General features: G+C 38.0%; 1 protein-coding gene across 7 annotated transcripts in view; it reads right to left on the bottom strand.

Moving 5' to 3' along the window:
- Positions 1-21246, bottom strand: part of SLIT2 (slit guidance ligand 2) — a 1414056-nt gene that overhangs the window by 164363 nt on the left and 1228447 nt on the right. For all 7 annotated transcript variants that reach the window (XM_044062070.1, XM_044062072.1, XM_044062071.1 and 4 more), the window contains one exon: positions 10736-10807. In XM_044062070.1, coding sequence (XP_043918005.1) covers positions 10736-10807 — 72 coding nt within the window. The remainder of the gene's footprint in view (positions 1-10735; positions 10808-21246) is intronic.

The following is a 21246-nucleotide window of genomic DNA, read 5'->3' as shown; positions in this document are numbered from 1 at the left end:
CTCCCATTATTCTCCCTTCAGACGTCTCCGAAGCTCTAACCAAGACCTACTACAAATCTACAAACCCAAGTCCAAATTTGGATGTAAGATTTACAGCTATCACCCCACTATTGCCTGGAATAGGCTCCCTCTAGAAATCAGGGCCATAACACATCCTAAACAATTTAAGACAGCCACCAAAGAGCACGTTAAAAGTCACTGGTCCTGCCACTGCACTCTCCCTCCTTAAACATCCCCTACTTCTCATACCTTAATCTACTTTCTGCCCTTAACTCACTCTTCTTACTAGCTCTCTCTAATCTTCCTTGACTACTCTTTCTACTGTCTTCTAAAATATATTAAGCAAATCGCCTCAGAGAAACATTCTACTGCAGTTGTCTTGCCTTCATGCAACTACATTATGATAAAACTAGGTTTTTGTACCCACTTACCCCAAAAACTATATTCATCTTAATGACATAGCATTTCTTTTTATACATCTTGAAAGATCTTTGTTATACTCCTGATTATTGACACTGTATAACATTGTATTGCTATTTAATGCCTTGTAATAATCCTGCAACACTGCTGTTTAATGCTAATTTATAATGAAAATTGTATAATATGCTGGAGCTTTCTCCCCAGGCATCCGCTGAAAAAGGGCTCTTCAGCTCAGTCGGACAAACCCGGTCAACAAATGTAAATAAATAAAATAAATAAATAAATATACACTATATATTCCATCATAAAGCCACTAATTTCTGAATGAGATTAGCTTTGAAAGTAAATACTACCTCAAGAGATGCGATGCTGCACGGAGTAAATGACGTAGAGACAGATTCAAAGCACTTTTTAGATGTCTTAAATATTTTACATCCAGATTATCTGAACAGGGGAGAAGTGGTATTTTTATTGTGGTATAGAAGGTGACTAATCCCTTTCCAGAAAGTTGTTGTGTCAACTGACAGGCATACAAGAAAGGCAAGCAAATGTGTGTATGTCCCTGACAACCCTTATACATATTAAATAGAGCAGGAGATTTGACAGGGTCCATATCATTTTTTCATGAATTCAGAAATCCCGTGGTTGAGAGGCATGAATAATTATAAATGACTTCAGCAGATTGAAAGTGTACAATTTCAAAACAATTGTTTTGATGAAGTAATTAACTGCTTCATCAATGGTGAGCATCAGTTTCTGATTTTTCAGTTACAGCAGTAGATAGTATGGTTGACTCTATCTTGTTCTATTTGATTAGGCGTCTAGGTCTACTAACCTTTAAGTACACCTAACCAATGGCTGTGTTTGAATCCCAAATATGCCATGATGAGTAACTATAGCAACATATAGTAAACCAGAAGTTTATATATTGTTGTGGTAGAAAGTAAGGACCCAGTCTGGAATGCTTTCTAACTGTTCTGTTATCTAAAGGAGCTGTTAATGAAATTATTTGGTTTTGCACACATAAATAGGTTCATAGGTTCATAGGTTCATACTTGGCTATCTGCCCTGGGGCAATTATAAGCCTAGCCCGATTCTGTATGGTTTACGCCACCCCTTGATTTGAGTATACTGTGCCCTTTTTAAGGTTTAGTTTACTGTGCCTCTGTCTAATAGTGACACGGGAGTAATCCCTGGGACAAACCTACGATCCCCCATCCACTTATCGAGATTCCTCTTGAAGAGATTCAGTGAGGTGCTCTGCCTCACATGAACTGGAATTCTATTCCTGAGCGAAGGGAGCCTCTGGGTTATGAACCTGTCCCTCCAGCAAGTTCTATTTATTTCTGTGCTGACGTTCAAGTACCTCGAGCGTGTGGCTCTAAGGGATTTAGATTTACTGAGGTGGAGCATGTCCATTAATTCTGGATTTGACATAGCTTTGTATGTCAGTCATAGATCGCCTCGAAGTAGGCGGTATGCAACTGAGTAGAGCTGGAGTTTTTTTAACCGAGCAGCATATGGCATCTGTTTGAGACCCTTGATCCTCTTGGTGAGATACTTTTGGGGTCTTTCTAATTGCTGCAGGTGTCGGGTAAGGTACATCCCAAAAGGGGCATTGTATTCTATGATGGGCCTGATGAGGGATGAATAAAGGAACACGATTACCTCTCTTGATCTAGATGTGAAACCCTTCGTGATGAGGTGGGCTATGTAGAAGGTCTTTCTAACCACTTTGGCAATGTGGTTTTCAAAGGAGAGATTGCTATCAACTTGGGTCCCCAGGTCCCTAATAACTTTCTCTGTACTTAATGGGTTTCCGCCTATGTGGTAATTTGTGGGCACATTGTTTTTGCCAAAGGGTATGACTATACATTTTTTGGCATTTAGCTTTAAACCATGGCGCTGGCACCAGTTATCTGTCTCTGTGAGACCTTTTTGAAGGATGTTTGTGTCAGCTGGAGAGTTGATTATGGCGCCCAGTTTGCAGTCGTCTGCGAACTTGGTGAGTCATAGTCCTCCCATGTTTGCCTGTACCTCGGAAAAGTATGTACCAAACAAGAGTGGTCCCAGGACAGAACCCTGTGGGACGCCACTTGTGACTGGTTTCGAGTCTGACATGGCTCCAGCAACTCTCACTCTGTGGGTTCTGTCTTTGAGCCATTTTGTGACCCATCTTGTGACATAGGGGTTTATATTTAAGCTGGATAGCTTATCTATGATGCCCGAGTGGAGTATTTTGTCAAATGCCTTTGCAAGGTCCAGATAGGCTGTGTGGACTACCTTCCCTTCATCTATGGCTTTGGTGACTGTTTCAAAGAAGTCAACCAGGTTCAAAAGGCAGGATCTGCCCCTGACAAAGCCGAACTGGGTAGGATCTAATGTCTGTAGGTCTCCAATGTCTTTGTTTATGAGCTCCATGATGATCCTGTCCATAGCCTTGCAGACTAAGCTAGTCAGGCTTATGGGGTGATAGTTTCCAGGGTCCGTAGAGGCTCCACCTTTGTGGAGTGGGACCACTGTTGCTGTACGCCATTCTGTGGGCACATATCCTGTAGTGAGGCTGAGATTGTATAGCTGTTTTATTTGAGGGATTAGTTCCTCTTGGAGTTCATGTAGGACGCAACCTGGGACACCATCTGGTCACATGGAAGCAGTGTTTTTTGCTTTGGAGAGGGCAGCCTTCACCTGAGCATCTGAGATGTTTGGGAGGCAGCCCTCTGCTGGGATAGATACTTGCTCTTTTGGGGGGGGGGAGGGGGGAGTTTGCACTGAACCTGTCTGCCAGGATATTGGTGATGTCTGTGGGTTCAGTGTATTTTTTGTCGTTTAGAATCAACTCAGAACAAGTCTGGGAGTTGCATCCCCGGTTTCTAACATAACTGAAAAAAGCCTTATGATTGTCTTTGGTGTCCTGTGCAATTTGTCTCTCGAAGCTGGCCTTGGAGGATTTTATGAGGGATCGTAATCTTTTGCTAGTACTAATCAGAGATGCCTTCCCTATTAGGGATTTTGCTCTATCATGTAGTAGCTTCCTCCTTCTGTTGTACAGTTTATTTATGGCAGGGGTCCACCAGACCGGACGCCTGCCTTTGGATGATTGGGTCTTGGTTTTGTTTGGGATAGCATGATCCATGCATTCCTGGAGATGTCCGTAGAATGCCTTTATATTGGATTGTGCAGTTTGGGCCGTAGTTTCCACTGGCCCTGGGGCCTTAAAAATGGGAAGTCTGTCATTGTTGAAGTCACCATTGAACCTTGGACTTAATGATTTGTTAATGATGCAGTTACATCCTCAAGTAGAACTATGGCTGTTTGGCAGAGAAAGAAGCTAGAGTTAACTTGACAGAAATGGAATACTATGATTACACCCTACTTTTTTTACAAGGACTTTGGTTACTGACCATGGAATAGCTTGTACAGTATTTTGCCAAGAAGGAAATGACCCCATCTTTTTCATGGATCGTGTTCTGCCTAAATATAATATAACCTGGAAGATGAACTTCTTTAATCTAGATGTGTTTCTTAAGTCAGGTTTTAGTTATATATAGAAAACCCAGCTTGTATAGTTGGGCAAAGGCCTCTACCTAAATAATGGGTATAGTTCCCCATACTAAAGGGGTGGCGTAAGCCACAAAACTATGGGCTAGGCTTGTAAATGCCCTCGGGCAGATAGCCTAGTATGAACCTATGAACCTATGAACCTGTTCTTCTGTATTACACATAGTTCTGGCATTGACACATACAGATCTTAGTCCATCTTTAGTATACCAGGAACATGGGAGAAGAATAGTTAACATATTCTGCTCTTTAAAGGAGGGGTACATTTCAGAGAGCCTTCTGAGCAGTTGGCAGTGAAGAAAATGGAGGTGCATACAATGTTGAACTTAGTCCCTTTGCTATGGGGCAAGACCAGATTATTTCAAGAAAAGACAATAGAACATGGGGAGTCTTGTCTAACTTTTAGAGATAGTGTAGAAACATAATATAGCTGACAACTTTTGTGTAGGTAGATAGTGAATGATTTGGATTAGCCATCCTTGACAACAGTAATATGAGAGCAAAGACACTGGACCATGTGCCTTCATTGGAGCAAGGAAGCTGTGTGTGAGAGATGTGGCAATAATGAAGAGTGTTACAAGTATGAGCAGGGATGAACTGTGAAAAAAAGATGTGGCCACAAGGACTGGGAAATACGGATGCAGGTGAAGCCAAACTGGGTTAAAGGTCATGACCACAACAGTTACAAAGTATATAATGAAAGGAGAAAAGATATTGAAAAGCTGGACTGCATGAAATACGATGGGGAGAGTCATAACAGCAGACACAAGATGATTGCTGGATGTGGGGGTAGACCACAAGGGAAGAGCAGGAAATACAAATGTTGAATAGCTGCACAAATCACAAAGTATGAAAGTTTTTGTGAAGGGAAGGAGGAAGGAGAATGCAGACGGTAAAAATGACTGTTGTATATCAGTTTGGAGTAATGTTCAGTACAGAGACTGAAATGTGAAACAAAAGCAGAAAGTATAATTATTTATAAAGAACATGGATATATTGTGGCTTTAAATGAAAAGAAATACAATTTTGCTATGGTAAAGTGTTAAGAAACATAGCAATAAATGCAAAAAGTCTTGCTCCTCTAATGTTATACATTTGGAAGAGGTGGGGGTGGGTAGAGGTAGAGGGTGGAACTGATAGGCCCCACCAGAAGAGACATTTTGACCAAGGACAGTTTACTTTCAAGTAGTAAAAGTAACAAAGAACCAGTGGTATAATAAATTGCTTAACTTGGAGTCTAAATTCCTCTAATTAGCTTGACAAATGTTATCAGTTGATGGGGCTTGGTAGCCTCCTAAATGTTTTAATTTCATAACAGACCAAATGAACAGTAATGCTTCTTTTGTTTATTAGACGGCTCAAAATTAATTGATATTGGTTGTATTCTAGCTTAACTAATTTTGTAATCCAATTGCTTTAAAAAATGACAACAATGCAGGTAATAAAACTGAGCAGTCTTCAGTTTAAAAAGAGCAAGAGGCTGTCTGCAAAGGCAGACATAATGTGACTGTTAGATCCTTTGGCAGAAATTCATATATGGAGTGATTACAAGCCACAAAAATGTCACTCTTTTAACAATGCAACTAAATATGGTGATAACAAACAGTCTTGTTTAGTACCCTTGAACTTGGAAATTCTAGGCAAGATTTTATCACTATATTTTAACTGAATTAATTTCACAGAGAAAAGACCTTTTCAAAATATCAAAAGCCATGTTAACAGAAAGTCTTTGGATGAGCAGATGTTTAAATGTGACAATCACTTGCTGAATGGGCATACATACCCACGTTATAAAACATACTGCTGCCTCATACAAACCTACAATGGTCTTCATGAATAAGAAAAGGTATCAGATTGATTAGTGTTCAGGCCTCATGGCTGATGGTTATTTCTTATTCTAGAATGAATAGCACTATAGGACAAAGGGATGAGCAAAATGAGGAGTCTTTCCTGCCACCTTATCAGTGAAATTGCTAGTTGTTTCCAAAAAGGAGAGACAAGACTTTTTGACATAAATGAATGGTATCTGCCCACTGCTAAACCACCAGCTTCTGGGGCCATTCCTGGTTTCAGTGATCTGAAAATATGCTAAAATTCCACTAAGATGGAGGGAGGCACCACTTTAAGTTTCTAATATTGGGTAATTCACAGAAGATATACTGAATTTAAAATTTAATTGGTGAGGACCAGTGACCTCATCAAAATACAATACAATATAAGGGCAGATATCATTCCTCTTGTCCATAAAGCATTTGCTTTGTTTCAGGGTACAATATCTGTATTATATTATGAGTGGATAAATAAATACTTAGTTTGAGAAACAAGCAAATAATTGGTGAAAGAGCTAGTAACTTACTTTCACATTAAAGGTTATGTACTATAATAGTTAATTTGGAATTTAAAAAGCCTAAATTATATATATGACAAACCATTAATTCCAAACATTCCATAAAGTGGTTTAGTTCTTCTTCTTGACACCTCTTAGTTCTGATAATTACCTTTTTAGATAGCAGACAAAGAAATGTTTATGAGTGACTTATTCCATGTATTTTGCTATTCAACTATAGCTTCATTTTACCTTGTGAAGAAGCCAGCAGTAACTAAGGGAATCCAGAAACTTGAGAGTTTTATCCAAAGAATCTGACTCTCTTGTAATGGGGTAGGTTAGGATGCACAAGAATTGATTGAACACAATCTGATTAGACAGAATTGCAAATTATACTACAAGATCTTGATGGAAACAAACAGATTTATTAAAAACATAACCTCCCTCTATTCAAAAATATGCTCTGGTCAGTGCATAATAGTGCAAGAAAAAAAAACTTTAGTGAAAGATCGTCTTTCACGGACAAGTCCTTTAAGCTCACACTGTGCATAAAATACTTGGAATGTGTTGCTATTGTAGAAATACGTATTTAGTACTAGTATGAATGAATTATTGATCGTGTTGATACCCCTTGCAGAAAGCATTTTGCCATGACTTTGAAGAGAGAGGTGGTTCACTGTCAGTCTTTGCAGATGAACTGAAAGATGTGTTTTAAGGTTAGAAGTCTATTCGCACTATTTACACCACACCAAGTAGTGACAAACAGTATTTTTTTATGAATGAGTCTTTTATACTTAGCTGATTGAAGAGGCTGACAAATTTGCGATCTTTCTTTGTCTGCATGTACTGTGTGCAGAAGCTTGAAAGGATTTATATCACAGTTGTAGTCTCTCTCTGTCCCTTCCACAAGCAGGCCATCATCCCCCTATTGTCCCTTTCCTTCCATTTCTTCCTTCTACTTGGTCCAAGAGTCTGAAGTTCCTGAGCAAAGTAGGTGAAAGGTGAGGATTATGTCTGCGATCTAGAACAGTCCAACACTTTCTTCTGTGCTCAGAATTGTTTGCAAGCATGGTATCAGGCTTGCCAAACCAATCACAGTTTTGGATCTGTGCTTTCACATGCCCTTTAAGTTCAGTTAGACTGCAGCATATTCTCTAGCTGAGCCTGCACCCCGAGTCTTGTAGTATATTATTGGAATACACATCTCAGGTCTTCCTTAGTTAGCAATGCAGCAGGGAGACCTCTACCTACCCCCACTCTTTGGATAGGCAGACTGAAAATGGCCCCTTCATCCCGAATCTTCAACTTGGGACACTAATCAAATCCCGATCATCTGAGAAGGTAGACAGGACATTGTATATTTATGTCACATAGCCAGCTTTGTCTTGTAGGTTTAATTAAAAGACAGATTGTCTGCTCTCTTCAGCTATTAACACTATATGCTGCAAAATTCTGACATTTTATTTATCTTAGATTGTTTCAGGCTTTTAACATTAACTGATAAAAATAATCTGACAATCCATGCTCGTACTGAAAGGCTGCAGTATGTGCTGGAACTGATTTTGCAAACTTTGTGGAAGAAGGGCTCAATTAACATTTTGATATATTTGTCATTTAAATAAATAATGTAGTTACTTCTGCCTGATTTTATTTCTAATCCAAAAAAAAATTTTAGTCAGCTTGTCTCTGTTTTCTAGTTCACCAATCCTGATTAATAGCATTCTGCACTTATTAAAGCCAAGATTTTGCATTTTTTCTCAGGACATAAATCTGAAATGGAGAGATCATGCTTTTCTCGTCCATATTCTTTTTCACCAATGGGTGACATTAATTCTTTATGCTGCAGTAATGATCGATTTCTTCAAATCCAACAGTAATCCAATCAATTCTGAAATAGAAGCTGGAGTCTAACCAAAAATATGAATGGTTGTCATTAGTCACAATGAATTGAGGTTACTTAGGTAAGGCCATGCGTTCTGGTTTGAAAAGATTTCTGTTCTTCAAATAATGATTGAGCTTTCCTGAAAAAATGACTGTTTTCATTTGCTTATCAACGGAACAAATCAAGTCTATTGAAATAAAGCATTTTTGATGTCTATTGCTTTAAATTTTCATTGAGTTTCAATAAATCAGCCCAGCAGCTGTAACGAAAAGCTATCAAGTAAACAGTGATATCAACATACAATGCACCAAAACAACTTACATTGACAAGCTATTTTTATTAAACCTGTTTTACTGGAAATGAGTTTTTGTATTTATTTCCATACATCAAATCATATCAATGACTCTTTTGTCATATGATAATTTCCAAGTGTGTTATCATTTGTAATTATTTTATTTTAATTGAGGAAAGCACTAATAAGCCAGTATAATTTTCAATTGTGACCTAAGCAGAAAAGCACTGCAATTCAATCTTGTGCATTTGAGAAATTTATTAAGTAGCTGTTCATTAAAAATAACGCATTACTTATGTAAACATGATATTTATAGAAAAGCATGTCAAAGTACAGCTATACATTTGAAAAAAGAGAGAAAGAGTAACATTCAAATGAGATAACCTTTCAGATTTTAGGAAGACATATATTGTTCTAATAAATTAAAGTCTTATTGAAATTAAGAATTTATACCAGCATATTTTACCATTGGCAGGTGGTATGTATTACATGAGCAGAAGGCAATATGTAATGGAAACTTGTAACACAATGTGTACAAAGCCAGAAAACATACTGTGAAGCATTCACAGATTCACAAAGTAGTACTCAAAAACTAAGCAATCCAACTGACTTATGAGGGCACATAAAATGCATTCAATATATATTATAATAAAAAGTCCATTCAGATAATGATTACATCAGAAACAAATCATCATGCACATTATACACACAAAGTTCTTCACAAACAAAACTTCTACATTTACTTAAAGTAAAAATCCACACCATATCTCAAAAGTGAAGGTAATACTAACGAATTAGTATCCTATAATCAGATGGATAAATATATTAGATGTTCCCAATGTTCTAGTATCAAAATACAATAGCTTAGAATTCAAATAGGAGTTAGACCACATTTTAAACTTTGTACAAGCTGTACACCAGGATGTCTAGACCAGAACTGCCATTTTTGATTTCAGTAGGAAAAGCGGTCCTACTTCAGGTCAAGAAACATAAATTTGTACAGTCTGCATGCTGCAGTTTGACACTCCAGCAATGTAAACCCTAAATTAAAAAGATAGTGTAGGAGTACCTTGGTTCAAAAGAAGGACACACGCACACACACACACACACACACACACACACACACACACACACACACACACACACACACACACACACACGGTTCAAAAGAAGGACACACACACACACACACACACACACACACACACACACACACACACACACACACACACACACACACACACAGATAATTTTTTACTGAATCAAAAATCTTGTCCTCTTCTTAGGGTTGTGCACTACCCCCACCTAATATAAGCTTTTAAATTCTGAAATGAACTGTGGGTACACAGTCTGCTAGTAAAAAATAATAAAGCAATGTAATTCAACATTCTAAACCTGGAAAAACACAAAAGGGTCCTAAATTTGACAAAGGGAAAGAGTCCATTATCATAAAACACTCAGCTGCCTCTGCACCTTCACAACCCAGCACCTACCGTTAGACATATTCACTATGTTCAGAAACAGGATGACATTCCATCTGGAGCAGTAAACATGACACATGAGTGCCTTTCCTTCCACTCCCCCCCAATGGCATGAATTGGAAGGAGAATAGACTCCATTTTGTCTTAAATAACCCCCCGCCATATGCATAGTACCACCAGGACAATCACCAGAGTCACAATATGAACACTTGCTAAGTAATGAAAATCAAGCATATTCTCATTCATACACGAGCATCTCTTATTAATGGACGAAGGAGCAATCACTCCTTAACTATGTTCTTCCGCTTACATTGTCAGTGATGATCTCTTATTCCTGGAATACTTACCAGCTGACATTTCTCCTTGTTACCCTCTCCCCCAAAGAATGAACAGAGTTATGATGCAAAGTAATGTTCATGTGCTATCTTTTGTCTGAACAGTAAAAATGTGGTACATGGGAAGCTTATTGATAAGTGGTAGTATATTTCCAGGGTACATTCCCTCGTTTCCACACAGAATGGAGAGCAGAAGGGCACATTTCCAGGACTGCTGCATTCTGTCCACTGCCATGGCCATTAACCCTTCATCACTAAGATATGACTTCATATTTTGACTGCAAGTGAGTGGGCAGCAATGCCAGCCCAGTGCCTTAACCCTTTTGGCTGGTCGGTCCTCTTTTAATTGCACTTTATTTAGTTTTAATTGTATGCAGAGATGTTTCTTATGCAGTATTTTCACTGGAAAACATTGGTGATGTTGAATTGTATACTTACAGTAATCTCAGTGACTTTAAACCATCAAAAGTCCGGACAGGTAAACATCTGAGACGATTATAGCTAAGGATTCTGAAAAAAATGGATATTTGTTAATCAGATAATGCCACTGCTTTCATTTTGAGCACAAACAAATATAATGTAATCTATCATTTTCTAAGTTTCTGCATCATTCACAGCATTCATATTTGTCATTCATGTCCTGCCACAGTGATGCAAGAACATTTTCAGGGACTAGCACCTCTCATGTTTAATTGTTTTGGGGTTTGCTATGGCAAATCACAAACATTTTAATCTAATTTTGCCTTTTGGCTAGACCTACAATCATTATGTCATATTTTTAAAACATGCATCACAATTGCATTTTAAAACATGTAGTGTTTACACACACACACCATATTATATTTATATATATATATATATATATATATATATATATATATATATATATATATATATACATATAAAATAGCAGTAGCCGGCTGAATAAGGTGAATATGTTGTATTACTGCAACATTCTCTTTGGTTGTTGTTTTATTTTTGTCTGTTCACCATCTGTTATCAATTATGTTCTGAAAGTTAATCTGTTTTCAGTTTTACCTAACCTTCTGTTGTTAATCTGTTCTCAATCTTACTTTAACTTCTCTTGTTAATCTGGTTTGAGATTTATTTTACTTTCTTTTATTAACTTGGATTCAGTTTCATTTTATCTTCCCTAGTTAATCTGGTTTCAGTGTTACTTTACATTCTCATATTAATATGGATTAAGGTTTATTTTACTTTATTTTATTAATCTGATCTCAGATGTACTTCACCTTCCATTTTAATTTGGTTTCAGATTAATTGTACCTTTGTTTCTTGATCTGTTTTTATTGTTACTTTGCATCCCTATTTTAACCTGGTTTCAGATTCATTTTTCTTTCTCTTGTCAATCTGTTTCAAATTTATTTTACTTTCTCTTATTTTTATAGTTTCTATATTATTTTACCTTCTCTTGCAACTCTGGTTTCAGGTTTAGTATACTCTCTCTTGTTAATCTTGCTCCAGTTTTCATTTACCTTTTCTTGTTGGTCTGGTTTCAGGTTTATATTACCTCTAATCAGGTTTCATGTTTATTTGTCTTGGTTTCTGTAGTGCTTAACTAGTTGATCTTGTTCCTGTTTTGCTCATTTCTGTGCTTCAGCACTGAACCATGTGATTTGGGTTTGCGACTAAATTTCCAGTTTCTGAAAGACACTTCAGAAGCTGTAGAATTTATGTATAGGGGCAACTGGCATATATGTTGGGCGTATAATGGAGGTAGAAAAACGTGTTCTTTTTTAATTTTGTGTGTAAATTATGGTATTTTGATTGACCTTTTCAACTATATATGGGACTGTGAGCCGAATACTTGCAATGAACTGGGAAGGTTGCATTTTATTTTTGCATGACTTCGGTGGCTTTGTAGCTGAAATAAATTACGGCTCAATTTTGTATGATGTTTGCATTGTAAAATGCTACAGTGAGATATTTCTTGGTTGAAATTTGTACATGAAAGAGAATGGGGCCTTTCTGTTGGATTTTGGAGTGTGCTTGAAAAGGATGGGTTTTTCTTTTTTTATGTGGCATAAAAGTGATTGTAGTTGATCTACTTCTTGGCTGTATTTAAGACTAAATGGTTGGGGGATTGGCCTGAGGGATACGGTGTTTACCTTACAAACACAATATGCAGGGTTAGATTCTTACCCTTATCCACTGTCTGGGTGTTAGCTAGGCATATAATAGTCTGCAGACTGATTGCCTAGTATAAACCTATGTACGACAAAGATGTAAAAAACACAAACCTTGTGGAAATGAAGGAAAGCAGCAGGTACGTATTTCACAGCAAAAAATAATCACTATAACTCCAGCAGTATTCAGCAAAATATTTATTTAATTCCAGTAGTGAAATATTCACAGTCTTCCAGCAAAAATCGATTAAAAACAACAGTGAAATATCCACATAACAGCAAAACAAGGTATTTAAGCGCTTTTGTTCGTTCACTATTACATTGCAAAGTCGAACTTCATCAGAAATACAAGGAAATAACTGCTGGAACTCAGTTTAAGAACAACAAACTAATGCATAGTTAATATAAAAGATAGGGGAGGGGGAAACTTCACCCTATCGTGACCACTTAAGGATACTCTTGACATTCAAATTTCCATTAAGGCCGAGGGGTTGTCGACCTGCAGTTTAACCTGCCATCTGAGCTTGTTCACTTGTAGCTGGGGGCTGCCATCACCATAAATCAAGGAAACATTACCCAACACTAGAAATTTGAGATTAGAGCATAAGGGGTTTGTTAACTTATGTTTTGCTAGTGCATTTTTTACATCTCCCTTTCTAATAGCCTGGCAATGTTCTTTAATTCAGCCACTCATTTTTCTTATGGTCTTGCCTACGTAGAAAGCATCACTGTGGCTGCAAACCACAAGATAAACTATGTAGGTGGAATTGCAGTCAAAGGCATTTGAAAAATGAAGACATGCTTAGGGGTTTGTAAAGCAAAGCTCTCACCACTGGCAATGTATTGACAGCAAATATATTTGCCACAACTGAACATTCCTACTGAAAGGGGAGGTGTGGTTAAATTTCTCTGTCCAACAAAATCAAAAACTGATTTAGGGGACTGAAATCTCTTATAACTGAAAGAGGGAGCTGGGTCAAGTACCTTACCTATGTCTTGACAACTGGAAATAATATCCCAGTTTCTGGAAATGACATTACGAATGGGCTCAGCATCTACTGAAATTGGTAGAGGAAAACATAAACTGTCATTCGAGGAAGGACTGGGATTTGGCCAAAAGTCATGCATCAAAATTGGAGAGTATTTGCTGTGTCTATTAACTGTAACCTCTTCAAGGATGGTGTCAACAAAGTGAGTAGGGTAGTGTTTGTGAACAGACGCTTGAGGAAAAGGCTCTCATTGTTGAAAATGGTATCATCACTGACAATATGGCTGAGTCACACAAATTGCCCCTTAACATGTTCTTCTTCATAAAAAAGGGGTGTTGGCTGCCAAAATCCAGGTAGTTGTTATGGAAAGTACTTTTCCTATGAATGTTTGAAGGCAAATTGTTAGTGAGGAGATCAATGGAGAGAGGCACATCTAAACAATGTACTGAGTCTCCTTTGCCCGAAAGAGTGAAATCTAGAAAGTCAATACTATTGTAAAGTCTGTCCAAGAACAAATCTAGTTCAGCTGGGGACCATGTCCACAGGAAAGAAATATCTATATAACGTTTATATAGATGGACCTGTTCAAAACCCTCCAGCTTAATGAGAACTTCTGCTTCCCAGGACTTGAGAACAAGGTTAGCATAGGAGGGGGCCATTTTAGCCCCCATAGCAACTCCCTGGACTTGCTGGTAGATATCACCATTGAAAGAAAATAAATTGCTTTCTAGCACTAACTTCAAGAGGGCCAATAACACTGGGATCCTGTGTGTGGGGATGTGTAGGTGTGCTTCGCAATGTAATCACCCAGTCTAGGTAAACCTTCTTGATGAGGGATGCTGGAATAGAGGGCCACAATGTCAAGTGTCACTAATGTAACGTGACCAGTGAAGGGAGGGCAATTATGGATCTGGTTTAAAATTCCCAGGAATCTTTCAAATAAAACTGGAAGGACTGGACCAGTGGATTCAGAAAAAAAGTCAACCAAGGCAGAGATATATTCTGTTTTCATTTTACTTGAAGCCACTATATATCTAAAAGGGGGTTATTTGGGTCCTTATGTGTTTTAGGGATACCAAACATCTGTTCACTAGTGGGGAACTTACTTCCATAAACCCCAGCTCAAAATCTGAGATATGTTCTTTTTGATAAAGTTTAGTCAGAGTTTTGTCAATACGTAGGAAGCTCTCTGTAACAAAGTCAGAAGACACAATTTTGTAGTTTTCTTTGTTACTAAGAACCTATTCATTTTTCTAACATGAGTGGTTGTCCATAATGACTAAACCTGCTCCTTTGTCCGCTTTCATAACTCTGATGTCAGGGTTAGCTTGGAGTTGTTTGAGAGCTGATTTCTCATTCACTGAAAGGTTAAACCAACTAAAGGGCGGTTTATTCTGTAGGCCTGATCTGACTTCTTTTTACCAAACCTTAGAAAAAATATTTAATGTGGGATTAAGGGGGGGTTGAAAGTGCTTTTTCTTTTAGGAAACAAAGCCCTGTTATCTTCTTTTGAATTCAAGTCATTCTCTGAGTGGGTTGCATTGGAAAGCACTACTTGGTCCTGTGGAGGAAAAACATTATTAGAAGCAAGTAAGACAAAGATTTAGCCAAGAAAATCTGTTTTACTTTTGCATTGAGGTACTTTCTGCTGTATTGTGCTGTGCTATGCTAAGTTTCAACATAACTGTGTACATATAAAAGAGAGTTGAACCCTTTCTTGTTGTGTTTTTGCCCTCCATGGAGACTACTGTAACAGCACTGCATATCTTAAAGTCCACTTTTTTAAGCAATGCAAGCTGTGTGACTTTAGTACTGCTTGCAGTTGTGTGACTTTAGTACTGCTTGCAGGTTTTTGAATGGGTGATTATTTGGCTTTTCCTCATTTTGTTGGTTGACTTAAGACTGCTGAAGACTGCAAGCTCGGAAACAGTAGGGGTTTTCCCCCCTATGTAGCTGGTGATACTTCCTCAATTACTGGGGGTTCATTTTTAAGGACTTTAAGGTCCCATGTTGCATTAACCTTCAGATTTCATGCTTTATACAGGAGATCTATACACTGAACCTGTCACAACCTAAATGAAGCAGTATGCCTTTTTTCTTTGAGGCTTTACAGAGACTAAGCTAGTCTAGATTCTGATATTATATTGTTAGTTTGATGTTTTTTTCTCCTGTGTTTGATTTTCTCTCAGGGAATCTAGTCTCCTTTTATAATTTCTTAATGTCTCTTATTTTTAGAACCGAGCATTCTTTTTTAGTGTTATCTATAGTCTTGCATTTATGCATTCTGATTTTTCAAGTTATTCTTTAGATTTGATTTGTTACTTTCAGTACTTTACTCTGACCTCAACAATTGCTTTGGGTGATTTAGCTGGAAACCTCCATGAACTAATGAAGATACTCCTTTTCACTCTTTATAAACTTGAGTAATCTTTGTGATAGGGATAGGGCATGAGTTGTACTTAGGTGGGTGAATTTTGGCTAGGATTATCAAAGACAGTCACCCAGTGAAATGATACTTTGTCAAGTGTGTTTGTTGCTCATTTTGCACTATAGAACTGAGAATGGATCACTATTTTTTCAGTGGGACCTATTCACCCGTGGCTTATCTCTGTATTTGTTACTTAATACCAGGTCTGCATATAACAAGCAAAGTTAGTGCCTGATGTGTTATGGTCTGTGTACCTGGTATTTATAATCAGAGTTATTATAATAGTCTGGCTGTATGACAGTTTTGGACTCCATTTGGAGTTAGGTATCCCATCTACAGCTTGGTTATTCCTAGCTCTATCTAGAACAATATCACGTACTTGGTAGCCAATTATTATAGTCCCAGATATCAGCCCGACAAAACTGACAGCTGAGTAAATAACTCATCTTGAGTACTTCATTGGGCTAAAATCATGTAACAAATTTCTTTTGGCATGTTATCTACCTAGTTACCTTGGGACTAAGGGAGTTCACTGACTTCCTTGTCAGTGCAATATTGGAGCACCTTTGATGGTCCTGTGTGTATTCATTACGGTGGCAGATGGCAAGCTATTGATCTTACATGGAATTTCTTCAAATTATAGAGAATTTTGGTATTACTTAGGTTGTTTCTTCTGTGATCAGCTGTCATGGACACTGACTGGACTTGATATTCCAGCTAAGAGTGGTTCTTTCCAGACTAGTGGTAAAACCATTGTCTCAGTCTGACCACCCCTTACTCCATTTCTCTCTAAATCTACCTCCAAGATATCTATCCAATACTGAATTGGTGCAGTTAAGGAATTTCAGAAATGCTACAGTGATGACTTCATGCCCAGAGTGGAACAATTTCTCATGGCAGATAGTGCATATGCCAAGAACACTTTATGATCACCAATAAAATGGAAATCAGTGGGACCCGGTTACTTTTGCTGCAGCATGTGCACCCCAAACCTGCCATGGCCAGAATTATTGCCTGGGAACTCCACAAGCTATAAAGGCTGGAATACAGTAACTTTTCGATATTCTGAGATTTGTTAGTGTGGCTCCCAGATAAGTGAGACTGAATGACAGAGAATGTGGACTTAAATGTAATAAGTTAAAGATTTGTATTTCTTGGAATATTTCATTTTTTCCAGGTTATAGAAATCTCAGAACTGGTATATATAATATAACATGTTTTGGGCTTGCCCCTCATGCGAATGGGGCAGTGATCCTGCAAAAACAGCTTTAAAAGAGAACAGTGATGCTAAACATTTGCTGTTCTCCTGTTTTTTCAGACTTGTTTTTTGTAATTCCAGGCCTTGCACTCACAAGTCATCGAATTACAGTTGGAGGTCTTGGAATACATGTTGCATAGGATACACTAGACTGAAGATAAGCTTTGACTTGATGAGCTGTAAATTAAGTAACAAGCAAAGATCTCACTTAAGAAAGCAAGGTTCGTATCTGGTGAAATCTCTGCTGCATGGAAATATCCAGATATGTTCTTCTGAATTGTTCACAGGCTGTGCAGTCCAAACTTTTGAAAAGTGTTTACTTGTAATATATCTGAGGAGGTTGCATGATTCCACCTTGCCAACACTCAGAAGCTCATTTAACAATGATGTACCCATTAAGATTTTAATTGATTTTGTGACCAATGACTCCGGTTTATTTTGGACACTGAAGTTAATTACATTGACAATGAAGGTGTTATGAATGCTGTTCCAGCACATCATCTGATATATTGTGAATTGGATCCAGGCCCAGCCTAACTAGTGAGATTCTGCATGGAGTCCCTGAAAATAACAATTGTTCATACTGTTTGAACTTCCCTGAGAACAGGTGGTCTTTAAAGCTAAATTAAAAGGGACATTAGTAATACCATCTCAAAAGACCCCTTTACATCATAGTGCAATGTGCAATGCAATATTTTTTCTTCTCTCTAAATTCTTGTTAATTGGAAAAGTTACCAAGGAGGTGGTCTATGAACAGCTGTTTTCAAATGTTACATTTCAGTACTTTCTGTGTATGTGTCAGTCAGGTTTTGAATCAGGTCACAGTACTGAGATCCCCAACTTTGGATGGTAAATGACCTTCTCAAGGTCAAGACTGTATTCTGTTCTGGTGTTACTTCATCTCTCAGTGTGTTTGACAGTGTGGGTCTGACTCACTGATTTGTTTCTTGATGAGGTGTATATTCCCAAAGACTTATATCTGGGATTAATCTTTCACACTGTTAACCCTCTGGTGCAGGGGAAGCTTCAGGAGTTTGTGTTGGCACCTTTACTGTAAGCAGTGTGTATGTTTCCTCTGACATCAGACATGCAAGTCAGGGAGATATGATACTGCTGCTGTATGGATGATATCCAGCTGCACCTCCCCTTTCATCAGCATCAGCTATCAAATTTTAATGATCTTGAGGACTGCTTTCATTCCATCCCATTTGGATGATTGTTAGTTGTTTCAAGCTCAGCACAATGACAATTGAGGCTATAGTGGCTCATGCTGCAGTTCTTACTCTGTGTAATCCTTTTCCAATCCCCCCAGCATTTTGGGGGTAATATGTTATTGTTTACAGCTGCACTTAAGGACCAGGGTTAATATACTGGAAATGACCTGATAATTGAGGACCAGGTGCCATCAGTTATGACATCATCTTCCTGAAGACTGTCACTAAGGATTGAACATCTGATCACATGTACAGATCCTGCAATGGCTGTACACTGCTACTATTGAAGCTGCATTGCATAGTGCTTTTCATGAGGAGTTCCAAAAGAAAGGCCTAGTTTGTCCTTTTTATTTTTTTATTTATTTTTATACATCCTTTGTTGACCAGGTTAGTCCCACTAGGCTAGTGGCCTCTTTTCCCGAGAGACCTAAGGTTTATTTATACCACTACAGGAAATTTGGCCAGGGCATCAGGGAAATTCCCTACTCTTTTTGATAGGTACCATGGGATCATTTTCATCTACCTGAGCCATCACTATCTCAAGCAGATAGGAACTCAATTTAACATCTCATCCAAAGAATCACTACACAGGCAGGGTTTTGACTGAATCATCTTAATTTTAAAATACTCCATAACATATGGATTGCTAACCATGGGGCTGTGGTCTGAGTTTTACTTACTTATAAGAATAGCTGGTGTTCTATGGATCTGTTTTCCCATGTATATCTTCAGGTGATATGTTGATATCAGTTTTAGGGTATTGCATGAGATGTCAGATAGTTGTTCTGTTCTTAGTTTTGCATTAGTTCTATGGAAACAACTACTTCCTAGATTAGAGCAAGTGAGCTTGAAATCTTACCCATAGCACCCATCTTTTTAGGACGGTCTAACCATATCCCCCAGGTATCACGTCAGTTGCCCTGCTAGACAGGGCTCCAGGGAAGTAAATACTTTGGGAAGAAATAGCCAGGGAATTGTTATGGTTAGGCTTGTATAGGCCCAAGGGCCGATTGCCTAATACCAACCTATGAACATAAATGTACTTATTGTTACTTTATGAAGTTACTTTTTTCTAGTGATTTCTAGTTGGCCAAGTTTCACTGCTTTGCTATATGTATTTAAGTTTACAGTTACTTGTTTTAGAATATAGAACCTTTATCATTTTAAACATTTTAATAAATATAAAAGCAATGACATAAAATCATTATTACTGTACTCTGTGATATTTTCCTGTGCCTGTTCACTTCAGCAATTCAGCCTTTTCCTGTGCTCTGGTATGACAGCATAACATATAATAAATATAATAAGCAGAGCTTTCTTCTTGTGAGATACTCTGTTAATGTTCCTTCTTAGCAGAACCTCCAGTTGCCATTACCCTAGTCATCTTCTCCCATAACATATTACCCATGCACATTGCCCTCCCTAACATAATACTGATAATACTGTATTTTCTTACATCCAGTGATGTTTAAGGCCTTGCCAAAGTACAGGGAGGCCATGTTCAGCATCACTTCCTCTTGCAACTATTTCAATTAAACTAGTCAAACTTGTCTTAATAAAATGTTAGACATCACTTTCTTTATACGAAACCACAAGGAGCTGCATTCAGTTTAAGAAAATTGGGTCACAAATTATCCAAGAAAGACCCTAGTTCCTCAAACCAGAAAAAAAACTAAAACAGCAGTACAAAAAGAGCATAAATAGTTGAAAAAACAACTTTAACAAATAAAAAGAATAAAAACACTGCACCATTCTAAAACTCTGGGTCCAGAATTCTGTCAAGAATGTCTCACAAAGAACAGCATAGACCAGAAAGTAGTTGGCATCATGCTATTTTTCTTGGTTTCCTTACTTAATGGATAGTTTTGTAATTTTCATGTAAACCCAATGCTGACACTTTAGAGCTTTGGTCCAGTCAAGGCTGAACTGTCGAGCTTTTCAGGAGTGGGAACAGAAGCATCAGGACTGGAATATAACATTTATGTTGGCAGCCAGCATTGTATCATGCTGGACACCTTGAGCGATACTTGAACACAACTGTTGTATCCTTATTAGAAGAGGGACGTTGGGTTATTGGTTGTCTGTTGTGGTAAATATTAGACCTAGAGAAACACAGCAGCGTATGCATGAGGGTAGAGTGCAGGCTGCAGCCCTTTCACTAACATAAAAGGTAAACTACTTTGTGGATGAGGATAACTAATTACTGTCCCACAACTGGGGGTTTTCTTGTACAATAAGATTTTCATTGCACTAATGGCAGACAGAATTGGACTACTGAAAGGGTATTCAAATGGAGACGGTGGATTTTTACATATTTATATATGCATGTGTACATATAGCTATTTATTTCAACCTTGTGTGTAGGAGTACTGGAATCTAACTCACAAGGGATATATTTCAGCCACAGCCCATGCCATTGCATAACATAACCTTGTAGGTAGTGTAATATGTACTGTAGACTAGCAAAACAGTTCAGCACCTACAAGTGGAGGATAAACACTTTACAAAGTAGTACTATAACATCAGTGACATTCACTACTGCCTGAATGTCTATGATATTAGAGGGGGGTTCTGGTCATTGACTGGATGGGTGGTAGCACAAGCAAGAATGCTTATCATTAAATAGGATGAATAGGGATAGGTGAGGGGATTCCAGTCAGTAGCAAGATAGATGAAAAAGTAAGTAGTAAACACTGATCACTACCAGGATCTATTTGAATGCACTGTGAAGATCTAAGTGCACCTAAAATGTATGGTATTTGTTGGGGGGGTGCTGCTTGTATGCCTTGGAAATAAACTGATTACTGCTTTATTTACTTAGTAGTGGATGGAGTCTGGAGGCACTGATCACTGTTAGTTTAATTGGCTGCGGGTGGAGTCACTGACAGTCATCACCTCCAGGATGTGGTTACA

The sequence above is a fragment of the Protopterus annectens genome, chromosome 2.part1 (assembly GCF_019279795.1).
Source record: "Protopterus annectens isolate FY-2018-M chromosome 2.part1, PAN1.0, whole genome shotgun sequence".
Lineage (NCBI taxonomy): Eukaryota > Metazoa > Chordata > Ceratodontiformes > Protopteridae > Protopterus > Protopterus annectens.
Note: the sequence above shows the minus strand (reverse complement) of the source record. Positions and strands in the feature narration are given on the sequence as shown.